Source organism: Cuculus canorus, chromosome Z (genome assembly GCF_017976375.1).
Source record: "Cuculus canorus isolate bCucCan1 chromosome Z, bCucCan1.pri, whole genome shotgun sequence".
NCBI classification, from domain to species: domain Eukaryota; kingdom Metazoa; phylum Chordata; class Aves; order Cuculiformes; family Cuculidae; genus Cuculus; species Cuculus canorus.
In genome coordinates, this window is record NC_071441.1 from 66,299,512 (window position 1) to 66,315,604 (window position 16,093).

The 16,093-nt window shown below is 45.4% G+C and overlaps 1 protein-coding gene across 1 annotated transcript in view; it reads right to left on the reverse strand.

The window, feature by feature from the left end:
- TARS1 (threonyl-tRNA synthetase 1) overlaps window positions 1-13,414 on the reverse strand; it is a 41,318-nt gene extending 27,904 nt beyond the window's left edge. The window contains exon 1 of the mRNA XM_054055487.1: window positions 12,847-13,414. Within this exon, the coding sequence (XP_053911462.1) occupies window positions 12,847-13,308 (462 nt within the window). The 5' untranslated portion in view covers window positions 13,309-13,414. The remainder of the gene's footprint in view (window positions 1-12,846) is intronic.
- Window positions 13,415-16,093: the final 2,679 nt, after the last annotated feature.

The following is a 16,093-nucleotide window of genomic DNA, read 5'->3' on the forward strand; positions in this document are numbered from 1 at the left end:
GTTTTTCCCTTTTGAACTTGCTAGTTTGCTTTTCTAAAACAATAGTACTCAAGGGAAGTAGAGTACTCCTGCAGAGCGGAAAGGACTGTTGCTCAATTGTGACATACAGCACTTCTACTGGTATACCAGCATTGTATTGTTCACTCGCCTTCAGTTTGTGACTCTTTAGGCTGAGCAGATTCTTTTCTGCAGCACTGTTCTTTACTGTATTCTGCTTTCCTGTGTGCTTTCCTGAAGGGCAAAGTGCTGGGCATTATTAAATTGATTGTTTGAATTCAAACTACCACTCCAGTTTGTTTCAAGCCTCAAAATTTAAGCTATCCTCTTGCATTGTGACATGTTCACAGATTTTTGATGTGCACTCTTTCCTCCTTCATACACCTAATCGCTTTTTGGGAAAGAACCAAACATAAGGTAGATCAGCTTGAAATATCCTTCTGGTTTACAACAGGCTCACTGAAAGCCACTCTCTAATAATTCCAAACTTTTATACCAGTTTAATTTAATCACTCAAGTGCTTGGTAAGCCTTTACTAATACAGACCTTTTTCTTTCAATAGAGTGATTATTGTCATGATGTCTCCCCATTCGTTCGTCACAATTCTGGCTCTGTCTTCATGTGATTCCCACAAATACCTGGAGAGCACCACATCATTAATTGTACGTAGCACATCCTTACACAGGCTGTATTGCTAGGCTCTGTACAGAAAGCTTTCCTTTCACAAACATTATAGGGTCAATCACTCCTTTAAAGAATGGTATTGTTTAATGTTGGCACCAAGACTAAACCATAGGAGAAGGAAAGAAGGGGGAAAAAAAATATTGTCTGCATACATGTTTATTTTATCCTCTAGATCACCTGAGCCAAATACACCACCATTGGGTGCAGCTGCTTTAGAATGATTTCTTACTTTAACTGACCTGGAACTATTTTCTCCACTATACCATGAATTATCACTCCCTCCAGTCTCTTGGCATTTCTTCATGTGGAGCTGCTCCCCTGTTTCTGCCTGTTTCTGTCAAATGACCTAGTTTAGCAGAAACACCTTTTACATTCAAATCATACTGACAGAATAAGGGTAAGTAGCAATTACATGTGCTGTTGTCCTGGCATATCTGGAAGGGCAGTGAACTCTGGCAGCAGGTGCCAGCCAAGCAGCCAGCTAGGGACTGACCAGTCTGCAAAGCCCCTTCCTTCAGATCAGCTACTTCTAGGATGGATGTAACCTCAAGTCATTTTTTTCCTTTATTTTTATTCATGGTAGTCTGATTGATTTCAGCAAGAACACTTGTACACAAAAAGCAGAATAGTCCCACTTCAGCTACAAATTACACTGCAATCTTGCTCTGCACTGCCTTACATTGAACCAACGCCCAACAACCTTTAAGAAAATAAAGTCAGTCAAACTCGTCCTCCTGAAAAGATCTGTCTGGTATTAGAAAAGAACGGTGTAACAACCAAAGCTGAAGAAAACAAGAATTAAAATCCGGTATTTTCTGTCCTTGTTTTCTTAGGAGGAAACTGCCAGGAAAATTTGAGACAACAAAAGAAGTGTAAAACTGCTTATTTCTTCAGAAAGAGGTATAATTCCTTTAACATTTCCACAATTGCCTATGTTTGCTCTTTCTGTCTGCTTTAACAACAAAAAGCATGGAAGAGGTATTTTTTACAGACATAAGAAATGTTTCTGTCCTTTTGACTTTAGTCTGCAAGTGCACACACAGGAGAATGAGTTAAACATCAAGCAGTAATTCTTTTTGTGTGTGTATTTGCCATAAAAACACTCCTGCTGTCAGCAAAAACAAAATATGCAACTAAAGGAAAGAACAACTAGGTTCCTGGGAAATACATGGTAAATTGCACATAAAGAAGATATGACTTCCTAGAGGTCTCTGTTGCAAGTGCGCAAATGCACCTACACTTCCGAAAGGCTTCTCTGTCTTTCAGAGAGGATGAGGACTCTTCCATTTCCTCTTCCTCTGCTTCTGACAGCTTGAAGAAATGATGTGTTCTACACTCCTGACTTACTGCCTCCTAGCAGGCACTAGAACCTGTGAACCTCTGTCCGTGTTATTTGTTGACCTCTTACCCATCTCAGTCAAATTAAGTGACGTTAACCAGCATATGAAATGGCCAGCTCTTCATTAAGTGCAAGATCTCCTCTTTTGACTTGCTTTGGTATGTAAGACTTCATTAATTACTGATATCCCACTTTTTGCTCTGTGCTGTTTTCCTTACTCTTCTATGTCTTCCTCCATTCACCCATCTGTTCCCAGAGCCTTTGTCTTTCTCTTTTGGAAATCTAATTTGTTCCCATTTCAGTGATGTGATAACAAATGACAAATGTGTGTTCCACAAAGTCCACGTATTCACTTTTTTATTGCATTAGGGCTTTCATAAACTGAAAATAACAGAACTTCTGCAGCACATATTTTTTATTTTTAATTAAATAGTTTAATTAATATTTTAAGTCACTACCTGTTGTTTTGGGAAAAAACTCTACTTCTTACAATAGAAGATATTTTGTTCCATACTTTCATGTGTGGGTAGCAATAACACAAACACCTTCCATCCATCAAATGGGGCTCTGGCCATACAGGACTACATGATGATCTGTTGGTCCCAGATCTTGATACCTCGTAAACCAGTTCTTCACCTGACTCTCACATCACGGCAGAAAGCAGCACAAGAACAGTCTTGTCTGCATAGCTTCAGCTCTCCAGGCTCCCTGCCTGGGTAGGAACTAGAATGCAAATGTTTCACTGAGCTGTGAGCTGTGCTACTAATAATGGAAGTAGACAGTATGAAACTCCTTTTAACTTGATTTGATATGTTTTTTTCCACATTAATCTCTTTAAAATTTATGGAAACTCCACCTCTTCCATGTAGAGAAATATCAAATGACATTACTTCTTACTGCATCTGGAATGACATCTGATAAAATTTGATACGACACATTGACTAACAATTAAGTAGATGCTATTCAGCTGAAAGGGGAAAAAGGACCTGGTCCTTTTTTCACTGTCATATGAACTGAGTTTACAGACAGTCCCTGGCAGTCAAAGTGCAGTACTACGGAAAACCCAAAAGAGGGAATGGCTGGACAAAATAAGAACTCGTTTTAAAATAGAGCTAAATCCATCAGGTGCATTTTTGTGTGGAGGAACATACCACTGCTGCTAATAGCAGAGTGAGAGGTGTGATGATATTGGACACTTTTTCAATTCTGTGTTTTCTAAGAAGACTTTTAAGTGTTTCTCTCTTTCCCTCAAAAGCCAATGATTGCCCAAGTACTTGTAACATCATATCTCAAAATCAAGAAAGAGAAAAAACAAGTCACTGGAACAAGATCTGTCAGTAGTGTTAAAACTGAGGTTCCCCCCTGCATGTTTTTTGCATAATTTATTTATTAACTAACATGTAGGGAAAAAGACATAGGGAGACCACAGGGCTAAAGGCAGCTCTAAGGGCTTCCTGCCTCCCATCCGTGATGACTTGCTGTTGTCTATACAGATCTCTCACTCTGCTATACCAACACAACCGCAAACCATATCAATGAACTGATCTGTCTTAAAAAATAATCCACATTTGCCCTCAAGATATTCATCAAGATTAATCAGTTCCGGGCCTGAGATTACTATGTAAACCAACACTGCCTGATGTGCTGAATGCCAAAGCATTGATGTCTGGTCTCTGTGTCATAAGATTTCTGTTACATTTATATGGGAATAGATGTGAAAGTGGCACATCAGAATAGTTCCTGTCTTAAGATTACATACAACAGCAATCCAGCCCTGTGGCTGACACTGGATCTGGGATGTCTGATCCCAACACTGTTTTTGAGGGACATCATGACAATATTTTTAACGTTTCTTTTAACATGGGTAGCTATTGTAGAGTTACTAAAACTCAGGCAGAAACGATCTTTCCTCTCCAAAGCCTTCTAAATCCTCTGGATAAAATTGCTATGGCGTTTGTATTTCAACACTTACTACTTGCCCCGCACTATGGGGTGGTTCTTTGATGGAGACAAATACACGTGAGGAACAAAGCGGCCATTGTCCTGTGCATCTCAGTAGTGACCATCCAAAGTTAAACTAAGCCCAGGAAAGAGTCAGAAGTATTTATGTTAGTAGATTTGACTTCACTGGTGGTTGGATTTGTACTTGGATTACACTTAGAGTTTTACAAGGAATTCCTGTATAAATAAAACGACCTCTTAAAATCAAATGACCAACACCTGGGACTGGGTCAAAATTAAGATCTCTCATTTACAGCCTCTGTTAACTGTTTTCAACACCACTGCAAAACAACTTCCACAGTAGGTCATTGTACTACTCATAGATTCCCAATAAACCCCAAAGAACACAGACTCTTGCTTGTGTGTGGAAATGACACCTGCACCGCACCAATAACCATGCTATACAAACAGTGCACTTTTTCATTTGTGGATTTATAAGTAATGCCATACTCCATTGCCCGTGAGGGCTAACCATTTTATTTCTACTTGTGACCTGAGTTATGCTCAGCCTGGTCAGTCATTTTGATTTTCCTCATTCGTCTTTCAGCGAAGCTCGCAAGCGTTGCACTGCTTCTGAGTGTTTGTCCACATTTTCTGGCTCCATGTTTGGCACTGGTTCAACACCACGCAAGCTCTTATCACAGAATCATAGAATCATAGAATGACCTTAGTTGGAAGGCACCCACAAGGAACATCTAGTTCAACCCCTATCTCTGCACAGGCCAACCCCAAAATCCACACCATGTGTCTTCTGTAGCACAACATTCACAGACAGACAGACCACCCACCACCTCCCCGACACATACAAGCCACCTGCCAAATTCTATGGTGAGAATAGAGTGACTCACATTTGAATGGCTGTTCTTGGCTTTTATTGGCAGCTAATTACCTTCAAAGTTGACCCTGGGAACTGATGCTCAGCTGGTTCTTTTTAATAAGGCCATATTAACAAATGAGTCCATGATTTCTGTTTGGCCTTTGAATTCTTACACCTTTACTTGTTCTGCCGCTTTGTGTTAGTATAATTTCAGAGACTACAGTTTGCGGATACTGGATTGAGAATAAGTTCGATAGATACACATCTATACATAGTAAGAAGACTAAATTCCCCCTAGCATAGTGTTATTATTGAAATACCATAGAAATATAGCATGCTTCCTTATTATTAATCAGAATAATTTAAAAAATTTCTCCAAACTGAAAATGAAATATAAGGATTGATTCCTGTTACCCAGAGTGTTTTCTTTCTGTGAAGGATGTGCTTTGGAAAATCTGTGGTAGGACACAGAATCACCGTGTCCATCTGTCCCTGGAGGATTGCCAGTGCTGTGATGTCTCAGGAAGATGCAGAGGAATAAGTCCAGCTTCTCCCTGGACTATACAAAGAAAACAAAATGAGGTTTCTCAGTGTTATTTCTGATACTCTTATCCAGCAGTCTGGAGCAGCTGAGGTTCCTCAGGGTCCTGGCCCAAAGGAAGTGTATTCCATGTGGTGCTCTGAATGTGATGTTGGGTTACTGGTTGAGTACAGGGTTGGGGTGAGGATAAAGCTCAGTTGCTGGGGACGGACAGCAAAGGAAGGACATGATAAACAAGTTGCAATGAGATGATGTACACGTAGGGCAGAGGAAACACTAGATTTATGCTGTTAACCTTTAGCTGCTTGTCGGACTGCTTGTAGGAACGACACTTTTTCTAACCTTGGAATTCACACCTGGTTAAACACAAACACATTTTTATGTGCCTGTCCCTCACACACAGGCTCCCTGCTCCTCCTCCCATCCCACACTGAAGGGCTGAAGTGAAAAAGAAGTGCCAGAACTTTTTAACTATAATAGCTAAGATATCTTATTGATGTATTTGTTGAAAAATATGGACCTCTTCTTTAGTCATGTCTTTTTTATGCTTCTTTCATTTCAGAAATGAAAAACATAGTTGTGGCAAAGTTACTGTTGCATCTGTAGACAGGCAGAAGTAGATTTTATTAATTTTTTCATTAATACTTGTCATGGGGAGAGAAAAATATGCTTTTTAATACCTGTAAAGCAACTACTTCAGCTGAGAAGTGGCAGAGGTACTGAAGAGAAAGTAGTTTCCAATAAAAACAAAATCTTGTGCACACTATTCTTGTTTGAAAAAAAATCAAATGATGATTTTGCCTGTCCTTCATAGAACTTAAATCATGGAATCATGGTATCATAGAATCATAGAATCACCAGGTTGGAAAGGACCCACTGGATCATCAAGTCCAACCATTCCTAACACTCCCTTAAACCATGTCCCTAAGCACTTCACCAACCCGTTCCATAAACACCTCCAGGGAAGGTGAATCAACCATCTCCCTGGGCAACCTGTTCCAGTGCCTGATGACTCTTTCTGTGAAGAATTTTTTTCTGATATCCAGCCTGAACCTTCCATGGAGGAGCTTGAGGCCATTCCCCCTTGTCCTGTCCTCTGTCACTTGGGAGAAGAGGCCAGATCCCTCCTCTCTACGACCTTCTTTCAGGTAGTTGTAGAGAACAATAAGGTCTCCCCTCATCCTCCTCCTTTCCAGGCTAAACAACCCCAGCTCTCTCAGCCACTCCTCATAAGACTTGTTCTCCAGTCCCCTCACCAGCTTTGTTGCTCTTCTCTGGACACACTCCAGAGCCTCAACATCCTTCTTGCAGTGAGGGGCCCAGAACTGAACACAGTATTCAAGGCGCAGTCTCACCAGTGCAGAGTACAGAGGGAGAATAACCTCCCTGGACCTGCTGGTCACGCCGGTTCCGATACAAGCCAAGATGCCATTGGCCTTCTTGGCCACCTGGGCACACTGCTGGCTCATGTTCAGTCGGCTGTCAACCAACACCCCCAGGTCCTTCTCCTCCGTGCAGCCCTCCAGCCACTCTTCCCCCAGTCTGTAGCACTGCATAGGGTTGTTGTGCCCCAAGTGCAGGACCCGGCATTTGGCCTTGTTAAATCTCATGCATTTCTTCCTGCAGTTATCAGAGGATAATCTTCCTGAGAAGCGTGATGAGTTATTAGAAACTGAATAATGCTATATACAATTTGTGACAATTTTAGTGGCATCATAGAAATGAAAAACTATTTCTCTGTATTTTAAAATTAACATGAATCTGAATGAGGTCTGTATTTCCTTGGCAATGTATCATATACTCAGACACATTCATTACTAATGTGTATGGTTTATTGTTCATGTAGACTAGGGCATTAATTGGAAAGGAAACATGGGATGTAATTCCAACATGCTGTCTTGATGGGCTGCCACTGTAAAATAGGGTTATTCTCACAACTTCACAAGCAAATCTATTGCCTATATTCACCTTCTTTGTGCATAAATACGTCAGATCTGATTTATCCCTGCTATAATGCCAGATGGATTGACCTGAAAAGGAAGAGGAGAAGAAATGAAGTGACTGAAAGTGTGTCATGGAAGAGCTAATGAGACATCTCTATTTCAAGGTTGTTAATGTTGTTCCTGCATACAGTAAAGGACAGTGCTTCAGGGAGTCTCTGAAGTCTTCTGATGCAAATGAAGGTATGGATCTAATTCTTTGCTATATCTACATGGCATGCAGAAATAATACTATTACACGACATATTTGCTGACTGTGATTTATACTGTGTCAGTCCCAAGGTATCAATTTGGGCTTTCCTGAAGCTGCTCTAACTCATAGCACTTGTTAATGATCTAATTTTAATAAACCACAGTATGTTCCTAACATCCCTATCTGTTGTAATTCCCCTTATGCCAGATTGAGACCTCTTAGAACAATTCTGAGAGCAGGATTTTTCTGTAAGACATGGCAGCTCTGCATTTTACCTGGATGTTTATCTCTCCAAAGATTTCCTATTTGTTGTTTTTCACCCAGACACCTTACATTAGACGTTGCTCTGTAGATGTGAGGAAAGACAGCAATTATTGATCAGATTCCATTGGGTTATCAGGCTGGGTTTTAGACACATAATTTGCGTGCATGAGCAGAATCTGGTACCAGTTGTGGGTGGGCAGTTGCTGGGGTATCAGTCTTTTTCATCCCAGCATCTGCTTTTACATAATTGAACAGCCCATCTCTTGTGGGACTGCATCTCAGCGCATTTTTCAGTGCTGGTGGGAAAGGATAGGTAGGTGTTGCGCTGTGTGACTGCTGGGGACTAGCAAGCTATGAATTCAGCAGTGGTAGTTAAGACAAGCAATGTAGCGGAGAGATGATCTTAAGATCACCCTAGGCCTCTGGAACACAACAGCTCACCATCCCAAGTTTTGTTCTGCCTATTTGTAAAATAAAAATGACATCAACTTGCACTTCTTTACTTTGCTTTCTGTATGAAGTGGCAGCTGTTTAGATAGCAAGAGTAGTGAGTTCTGCGAAGTGTTATTACTGTATGTGTGCATGCTCAAGTTTTGTGTGTTTTGTCATCTACTTCTTGTATACACATACATGCAAAAGTTGGTGTCCATGAAAAGAAGAGTAAGTAAATAAATTCCCTTTCCATTTTTTTTTAGCATCATATTGGCTTATCTTGAGTTTTCTTGCTGCAATATTTTCACCCAAAAGCCATGTTGCATTTTTATATAAGTAAACAAAACACAAGAAAAGACACCCAGATACATCATGTCACAGCAAGAAAACCCCTAGATGTGTCCTAGGAGAGTAAAGATCACTTGAAATCAAAAGAGAATAGCTTCCTGGAGAAAACAAGGAAGGAATTTTAAAGTCTGAATGATGGGATGTTTTTGCAGTACAGATGATGTTAAAATATTTCATCTTTTCAGCCTCTAGGGGGGACTATGTTTTCAGAGAACCTGTCTGTGAAGAATTTTCTACAGCTCCAGCAGGCAGTTCAGACTGTTGCTAATGTTAGATAGAACAAGTTAAGTGATTCTTGATCTGCCTGTGAATTATTTGGGGAGGGGGGGAGAAGCCTGTGTTTGAAATTACTTTAGTCCTACAGGGCCAGCCTGAAACTTCTGTTCTCACTGCAGTCTGTGAGCATTCTGCCTGCTACTGATTGACGACTACAGGATTTGTTCCTATTAAAAAGCATTTATGTAGCTGAAAAAAATAATGTCTGTGGAGAAATGTTGGATTTATAGCTACGGAAAATACTGTAAGTGAACTAATGATGAGGTGGATTAAGTGTCATTTTGAATTGGGATTAACAAGTAAATTCACATGCTTAACTTTCTGGCTGAAAAAAAAAAATCAATCATAGGCTTGGATTCTTCTCTATAAAACCACCTAGGGTGAAGGGGAATGACTGAAATGTTCATGACATTTTGGTTCTGCAGAGACACTGTGACTCCCATAAGGCTAAACGCAACCGCTCAGGTGAGTAAGGACCACATACTGCAGAGCAAATCTTTCTCTGAAAGCATCAGAACTGATCTTTAATGTGACTACTGCTACACAGGTCTGGCTGGATGCCTTTTGTTACTTTTCCCCCCCTCATGTCATCCCTGCTTTTCCCACTCTTACTCATTCCCAGCAGCACTTTACCTCACAAGGAGCAGCCAGTGTGAAGAGGTGGCAGCCTTGTGATTTATGGATTTGCTATCTCCTCTGTTGTATTTACATAGCTTATACTCAAATAAGGCAGCTAGGAGCGTATGGAGCTCACACGTAAAATGAAAAAGATATTCCAGTGGGGGAAGGAGGGAATCAAGAGAGGTCTGTCCAGATTTCGGTGTTGTAAACACATCTGTAGGGTCACCATAAAGCAGTGACTACAAAGGTCAGCATTTCAAAATGTGTCTTAAGAAAATGTTTTTGCAAGCTTTGTGGTGAAGATGGCTGGCATGTTGTATATTGTAACATTCTGTTTAATCTCCACTATGTTATACGGAGTCATTTACAACAAAAAATGCCTGACATAACTTATGGTACAGGAACATACAAACCCAGCTTCATCAGGGTGGATGTTTATGTAATCTTCAAGAACACTCTGAAGTTTGGTTCAGTAATCAAATAAAACTACGTGAGAGGCACATTTCTCAGAGATGCTACCCATCTTTGAATTTCTGAGCTTCTTTATTTTACCGAGCCGTGTTAGATAAATGCTCCCGAGAGGAAGATTTTTTTGATGATTATATCTGTACATTGTGTTATCTGCTGTTTTCATTCCACTTCTTGGCTGTAACTGCACAAGCGCTTCCAGCTTTCTTTTCAACTAAGGCATCTTAAAGGTGAGCAGATGGTCACCCCAGGAGCGCAGGTCTCCCATTCACAGACTGTGCAGTGAAGGCAGCAACAAAAGTTATGTTTACACATACTGCCCCGACAACGAACTCTGTGCGGAACTGAACAAACCCCTTCTGTAAAGCCAGGAGCAGTTCGCTCACCTTTTGAATGCAAACCTGGCACTCTCTGAGTGACTGCTCAGCCCTGCTCTAGGTCTGAGGATGTGTGCTGCTACAGGGCACAGAAAAGTCCATAGAGAGCCATCCTTTGGGATTTTGCTGTCAAAAAGCATCAGGTATTCCAAAGCCTCTTTTACAAAACATTTTGCATTGACTTTATTCCAGAACAAGAGCGTCCATTTTAAATGCACACTAACAAAATCTTAATCATAGCAGCTTCACAGCCAGTGACCAGAGCTGAACAGGGATGCATTTAACCTGCTGTGACTCGCCAGTGCTGTCAAGGGAATAAAAAGTTATTTTTCTCTTTTGCCCAAGAAAATAATCTCCGAACAGGACTTGTCTCCTTCACTGCGGAAACTTCTGCTGCTTGGGGCATGAAATTGCGTCTCTGAGACACAGTGGGTGGGAAGCAACAGAAAACTGCACCTGGCCCTTCTTGGCACTGGGGTCTCAGAAAGACACCAGAGGGATACGCGCAGGGGTTAGGGATCCAGCGCAGGCTTCCCTGTAGGGTTCTGCTGTCCCTGAGCAGGGGCATCTTTGTGGGTGAGGAGACGGGAACGAGACAGCTCTGCTTGTACCTTGCTGCAGTGCCCTCCCGGGTGCTGCTCACATCCAACTCTGCTATCCCCAGATCCCTCAGCCCTGCCGAAGGCTTCCCCTGAGCCCTTCTGCTGGGGCTAAAACGCTTCCCTGATGCAGTAAAGTGCAGCTTATCCAGGCTAAAGCAACTCCAAAAAAACACTTTAAAGAAGTGAAAGAGCAATGGGATCCTTTACTCCCTGGCCCTGATTGCTGGGACTCACTTGGCAGGGGGCAGGAAGGTACATGGATACACACATGCAAGTGTCATATGCACGATAAGTGTACAGGTTAAATACTTGATAAGGGTTACATATGCAATATTGGTTACATACATGATACGGGTCACATACATGTACAGGTTACATACATTATAGGGCTTATACACATGATGTGTGTTACATACATGATATGCCATATATAGGTATGGGTATCCATACATACTGTGGGTTACATACATGATACGGGATACATAAATGACACACGTTACTATGCGTATGGGTTACATACGTGATGGGGTAACTTATATGATGTGGGTTACATACATGATATGGGGCACATATATGATATAGGTTACACATATGCTAGGTGTTACATATGTGAACAGCTTCCATATGTGATAAGGGTTACATACATGATATGGTTTACATATGTGACGTGGGTTAAATATGTGATGTGGGTTACGTACGTGTGATGATACATATGTGTAGGGATTACATATGTGATGGGGTCACATATGTGATGTGGGTTACATACGTGATACAGGTTACACATATGCTAGGCATTACACGTGTGTACAGGTCACATATTTGATGTGGGTTACATATGTGATGCTAGGCATTACATAAGCGTACAGGTCACACATGATAGGGGTTACACACATGACGCGGGTTACGTACGTAATGCAGGTTACATACATGATGTAGGTTACACATATGCTAGATGTTACATATGTATACAGGTTCCATATGTGATAGGGGTTACACACGATGCGGGTTACATATGTGATATAGGTTACACCCATGCTAGGCACTACATACGCGTACGGGTCACACATGTGATGGGGGTTACATACGTGACTCGGGGAACATACATGACACACATTAACTACGTGTACGGGTTCCACATGTGATGCGGTAACCTATGTGACAGGGGTTCCATACATGATGCGGGCTACGTGCCTGCCACAGGTCACACACGCACCAGGCGCTACAGCGCGCACGGGCCCCCTACGCCACCCGGTTCACACGCACCCCGCGGGTCCCGGCGCCGCAGGGGCCCCATGCGGGGCCGCAGCCGCGCGGTGTGCGGGTCGCTGCGCGGGGCGGGGCCTCGGGCGGGCGGGGCGGCTCCGCCCCGCGCACAAAGGCGGCCTCGCGCCGGGCGGGCGGAGAAGCAGCTCCCGCGCTACTTAAGCGGGGAGGGCGCCGGCCGGCAGCCCCGCGGGGGGGATCCAGCGGCAGAGGGGGGAGGGCTGGGGCGGGGCGGGCCAATAAGCCTAACCATCATCCTCCTCCTCCTCCTTCTCCTCTATTTATAAGGAAACGAGAAAAGCGGAGCCGAGATGCTCTGACCGTAACCCGCAGGCTGGGGCAGGTTGTGAACTCGCTAAACACCTGAGAAATAAAGCACGACCGAACAATTTCGAGGCGGGCGGCGGCGTGGGGCTGGCGGGGGAAGGGGGAAGAAAAAGGGGAAAAGAGGGGTGGGGGAGCCTGAAAAGTTTTCGGTGTCTCGGGCGCCTCGGGGCGGGGCGGGCGCGATGCCGCCCTGGCTGCTCGGCAGCCTGTGCTGCGTGCTGGCGGCGCTGGGCGCGGAGGAGGAGGAGGAGAAGCTGATCCGGGTGCTGGTGCTGCTGCCGCAGGACGACGCCTACCTGTTCTCGCTGGGGCGGGTGCGCCCCGCCATCGAGTACGCGGTGCGGAGCCTTCGGGAGAGCGGCGGCGGCGGCGGTTTGCCGCCCGGCTACGCCTTCCAGCTCACCTACGAGGACTCGGCGTGCGGCAACCGCGCCCTCTTCAGCCTGGTGGACATGGTGGCCCTGCAGCGCCGCCGCCCCGACCTGCTGCTCGGCCCCGTCTGCGAGTACGCGGCGGCGCCGGTGGCGCGGCTGGCGGCGCACTGGGACGTCCCGATGCTGTCGGCGGGCGCGCTGGCCGCGGGCTTCGGGGCCAAGGGAGGCGAGTATTCGCACCTCACCCGCGTCGCCCCCGCCTACGCCAAGATGGGCGAGATGCTGCTCGCCCTCTTCCGACACCACCAGTGGAGCCGGGCCACGCTGCTCTACAGCGACAGCAACCCCGAGCGCAGCTGCTACTTCGCCATGGAGGGCGTCCATGTGGTCTTCCAGGAGGAGGCTTTCCACATGGCCGTGCACAGCTTCGACGAGACCAGCCGGCACCTCGACCTCGACGACGTCGTCCGCGCCCTCCAGACCGGCGAGAGGGGTGAGTGGCGCAGCGGCGCCCGGAGTGGCTCCTTTAGGGCGTTACGGGGCGGCTGGGGCCGGGGATGGGGTCCCGGGGCGGTGGGAGCACCGGGGAGGGAAGGTCCCGTGGCAGCAGAGGGTCACATCGTGTCCCCACCCGTGGGAAACTTGCTGTGGTGCTGTGCCGGCATCGCCCCCTCGGTCCTGGCATCCGTCGATGGACGGGCACCAGTTCCATCCCTCCCCCGCTCCAGGCATCCCCCGATGGATGGGAACTAGCCAGCCTGCCGGTCCCGGCATCCCCCGATGGACGGAGAGCAGCCCCCGCTATCTCGGTCCAGGTATCCCCTGATGGATGGGAACCAGCCCCCTTCCCCGGGTCCCGGCATCCCCCGGTGGATGGGGATCGGGTCCATCCCTCCCCCAATCCCGGCTTCCCCCGATGGACGGGGACCGGTTCCATCCCTCCCCGAGTCCCGGCGTTCCCCGATGGACGGGGACCAGCCCCCCCGCCGCGGTCCAGGCATCCCCAGTCGGATGGGGAGCAGGTGCCCCAGGTGAAAGCTGTGCCCACACGAAGTTCGCTGGAGCGTTGCCTCCTGTCGCGGGGAGGGAGGCATGTCCTCGGGATCGTGCTGGGAGGGTTTTGTGGCAGAGTAGGAAGTCGGCTTTCTGCAGGTGGTCTGTGTTACCCCAAACTGCCCACATCTGCGGAGCAGCAAATCTGTTGCTCGTTCTCTGAGGGTTTTGAAGTGACTCTCTTTAAGTTCAAAGTCTGAGCAAAGATGTTTTCTTCTCACCCTACTGTGTTTTGCCGCAGGGATTCTTTTGGCTACTCCTGCCATTGGAAGCCCCGTCGAGTACCTCATAAATAACAAATGTGTTTAGGGGAAGTGCTCATTTTGGGGGATGTGGATGCGAAATGTGTGAGTGTGTGCAGTAATATTGCCACCAACTGTTAGCAAAACACCGTGGAGATAAATGGTTTGTAAAACATCTTGGAAAGTCACCCCTGGGCTGGATGAATTTGCTTTGCATCATGAAGTACTAAAATGCTCAAAGTGCTTTGGGACATCTAGATTCGTAGTTAAACGTTTTTCAGTGCTGAGCAGTGTGTGGATACATGGGCTTATCAAAAGAGCATTTTCTTTTAGAGGCTTTTCCCAGCCAGCAGCCTCCCTAGTACAGTAGAGCAAAAAGAAAAAAAAGGTGTTTTCCCAGAGTGGACCACAGGATAAAGTTAAATAAAGTCCTTAGGTGTTTTCCATAAGTGGTGTAGGTGCACAGAGTGCTTTGTACAATTCTTACATCTCTGTCCGTAGAATGTTAAATAGCATCAAAATGGGACCTATAAAGATCATGCCATGTGTGGCTGGCGCAACTGGTGTTACGGTGCTGTAGGCTGCAGACGGAGAAGCCTTGCACTGCTGATGTCGTTATGCTACTGTGAAATCCTTAGCGTGCGCAGGAGCATGTGTGAGAAAACTGAGCTCTAATAGTGTATGCCTCTTTAATTCTCTATTCACCAAAGCAGGTGCTTAAAACAGACTTTTTCTAGTACTGTTTGGGGAAATACACCAAATGGATAGGGATGTGTGAGAGGAAACCACTGTGTGGGGGGAAGATGCTTTTCTTCTTTTATCAACCTAAAGTGTATGTGTGTGTCTGTGTGTTCGGCTTTCCTGATGCTAAGAGCATAACAGCATGCTTATGGCAGGAAGAGATGGGTGTTCACCCTTAGCTGTATGGAGCAGTGGCTGTTCTGTGGTAACATGACTGATGGTTAAAGATAGCCCTACACTTCAGACAGTGCTAACAGGGAAGAGAAGCTTGCTTTCAGCCTGGCCTTAAATGCTTTGCTGAGCAGAGACCTTTGGTTTTGCATCCTTCTGTGACTTGCAAATGACTGAACAAAAGCAGTCCTCTGTGTTACTGCTTTCCCCCTGTTGTGCCCTGTGGAGTCCCTCTTGCTGTCTCACCTCTTCGTTTGTTGTCTGGCTCGTGTTTTTACTGCAAAATGCAGCAAGTGGGGCCCTTCAACTTCCACTTTTGCCTTTCTGACTTTAAAGACTGAGCTTTAAAGGCTAAAGCTTCCTTGAGCTGCCTGAGTCGGAGTGGACTTTCAAGCAGGTACAGGATACCTGCCTGAAACTCTCCCAGGCTGCCCACCAGCGGGGCTGTGGGGACGTGGGGCAGAGGCTCTCCCCGTGGGTTAGGTTGCTGCTGGTGGGGGGCTTGCACTGAGTTTGTGGGGTCTGGGAGGCAGGGACACACTCTGCCACACACCTGTGTTGGCCAGTGGCTGCCTGTTCAGTCCCTGAAGCCACTTCAAAAGACACAAGTTTTGTACAACAAAATCATGATGAAAGGTACAATAATAAAGGTTAACCACTGTCTTTAACGCGTGTTGAGTAGTTCAGGTTCCTTTGTAGGCTCAGTTAGCCACACTGCAGACTTGATGCTGTAGGCTTAGGTTTACTGTAATGGTCACAAATCCAGGACTGAGCTTAAATGCCTTCTGCATAAGCACGTAGTCCAAGGGATGTGCGCAGCAAAGGGAATGCTTACTCCTTTAACTGAATTTAAACTCTGAAGTATTTGCACGACGGGTCAATAATCCCAGTCAATGAATTCAGAATATTAGTATTAGAATTACTGTGGTCTGTGTAAATTATACTGAAGGGAGAACATTCTC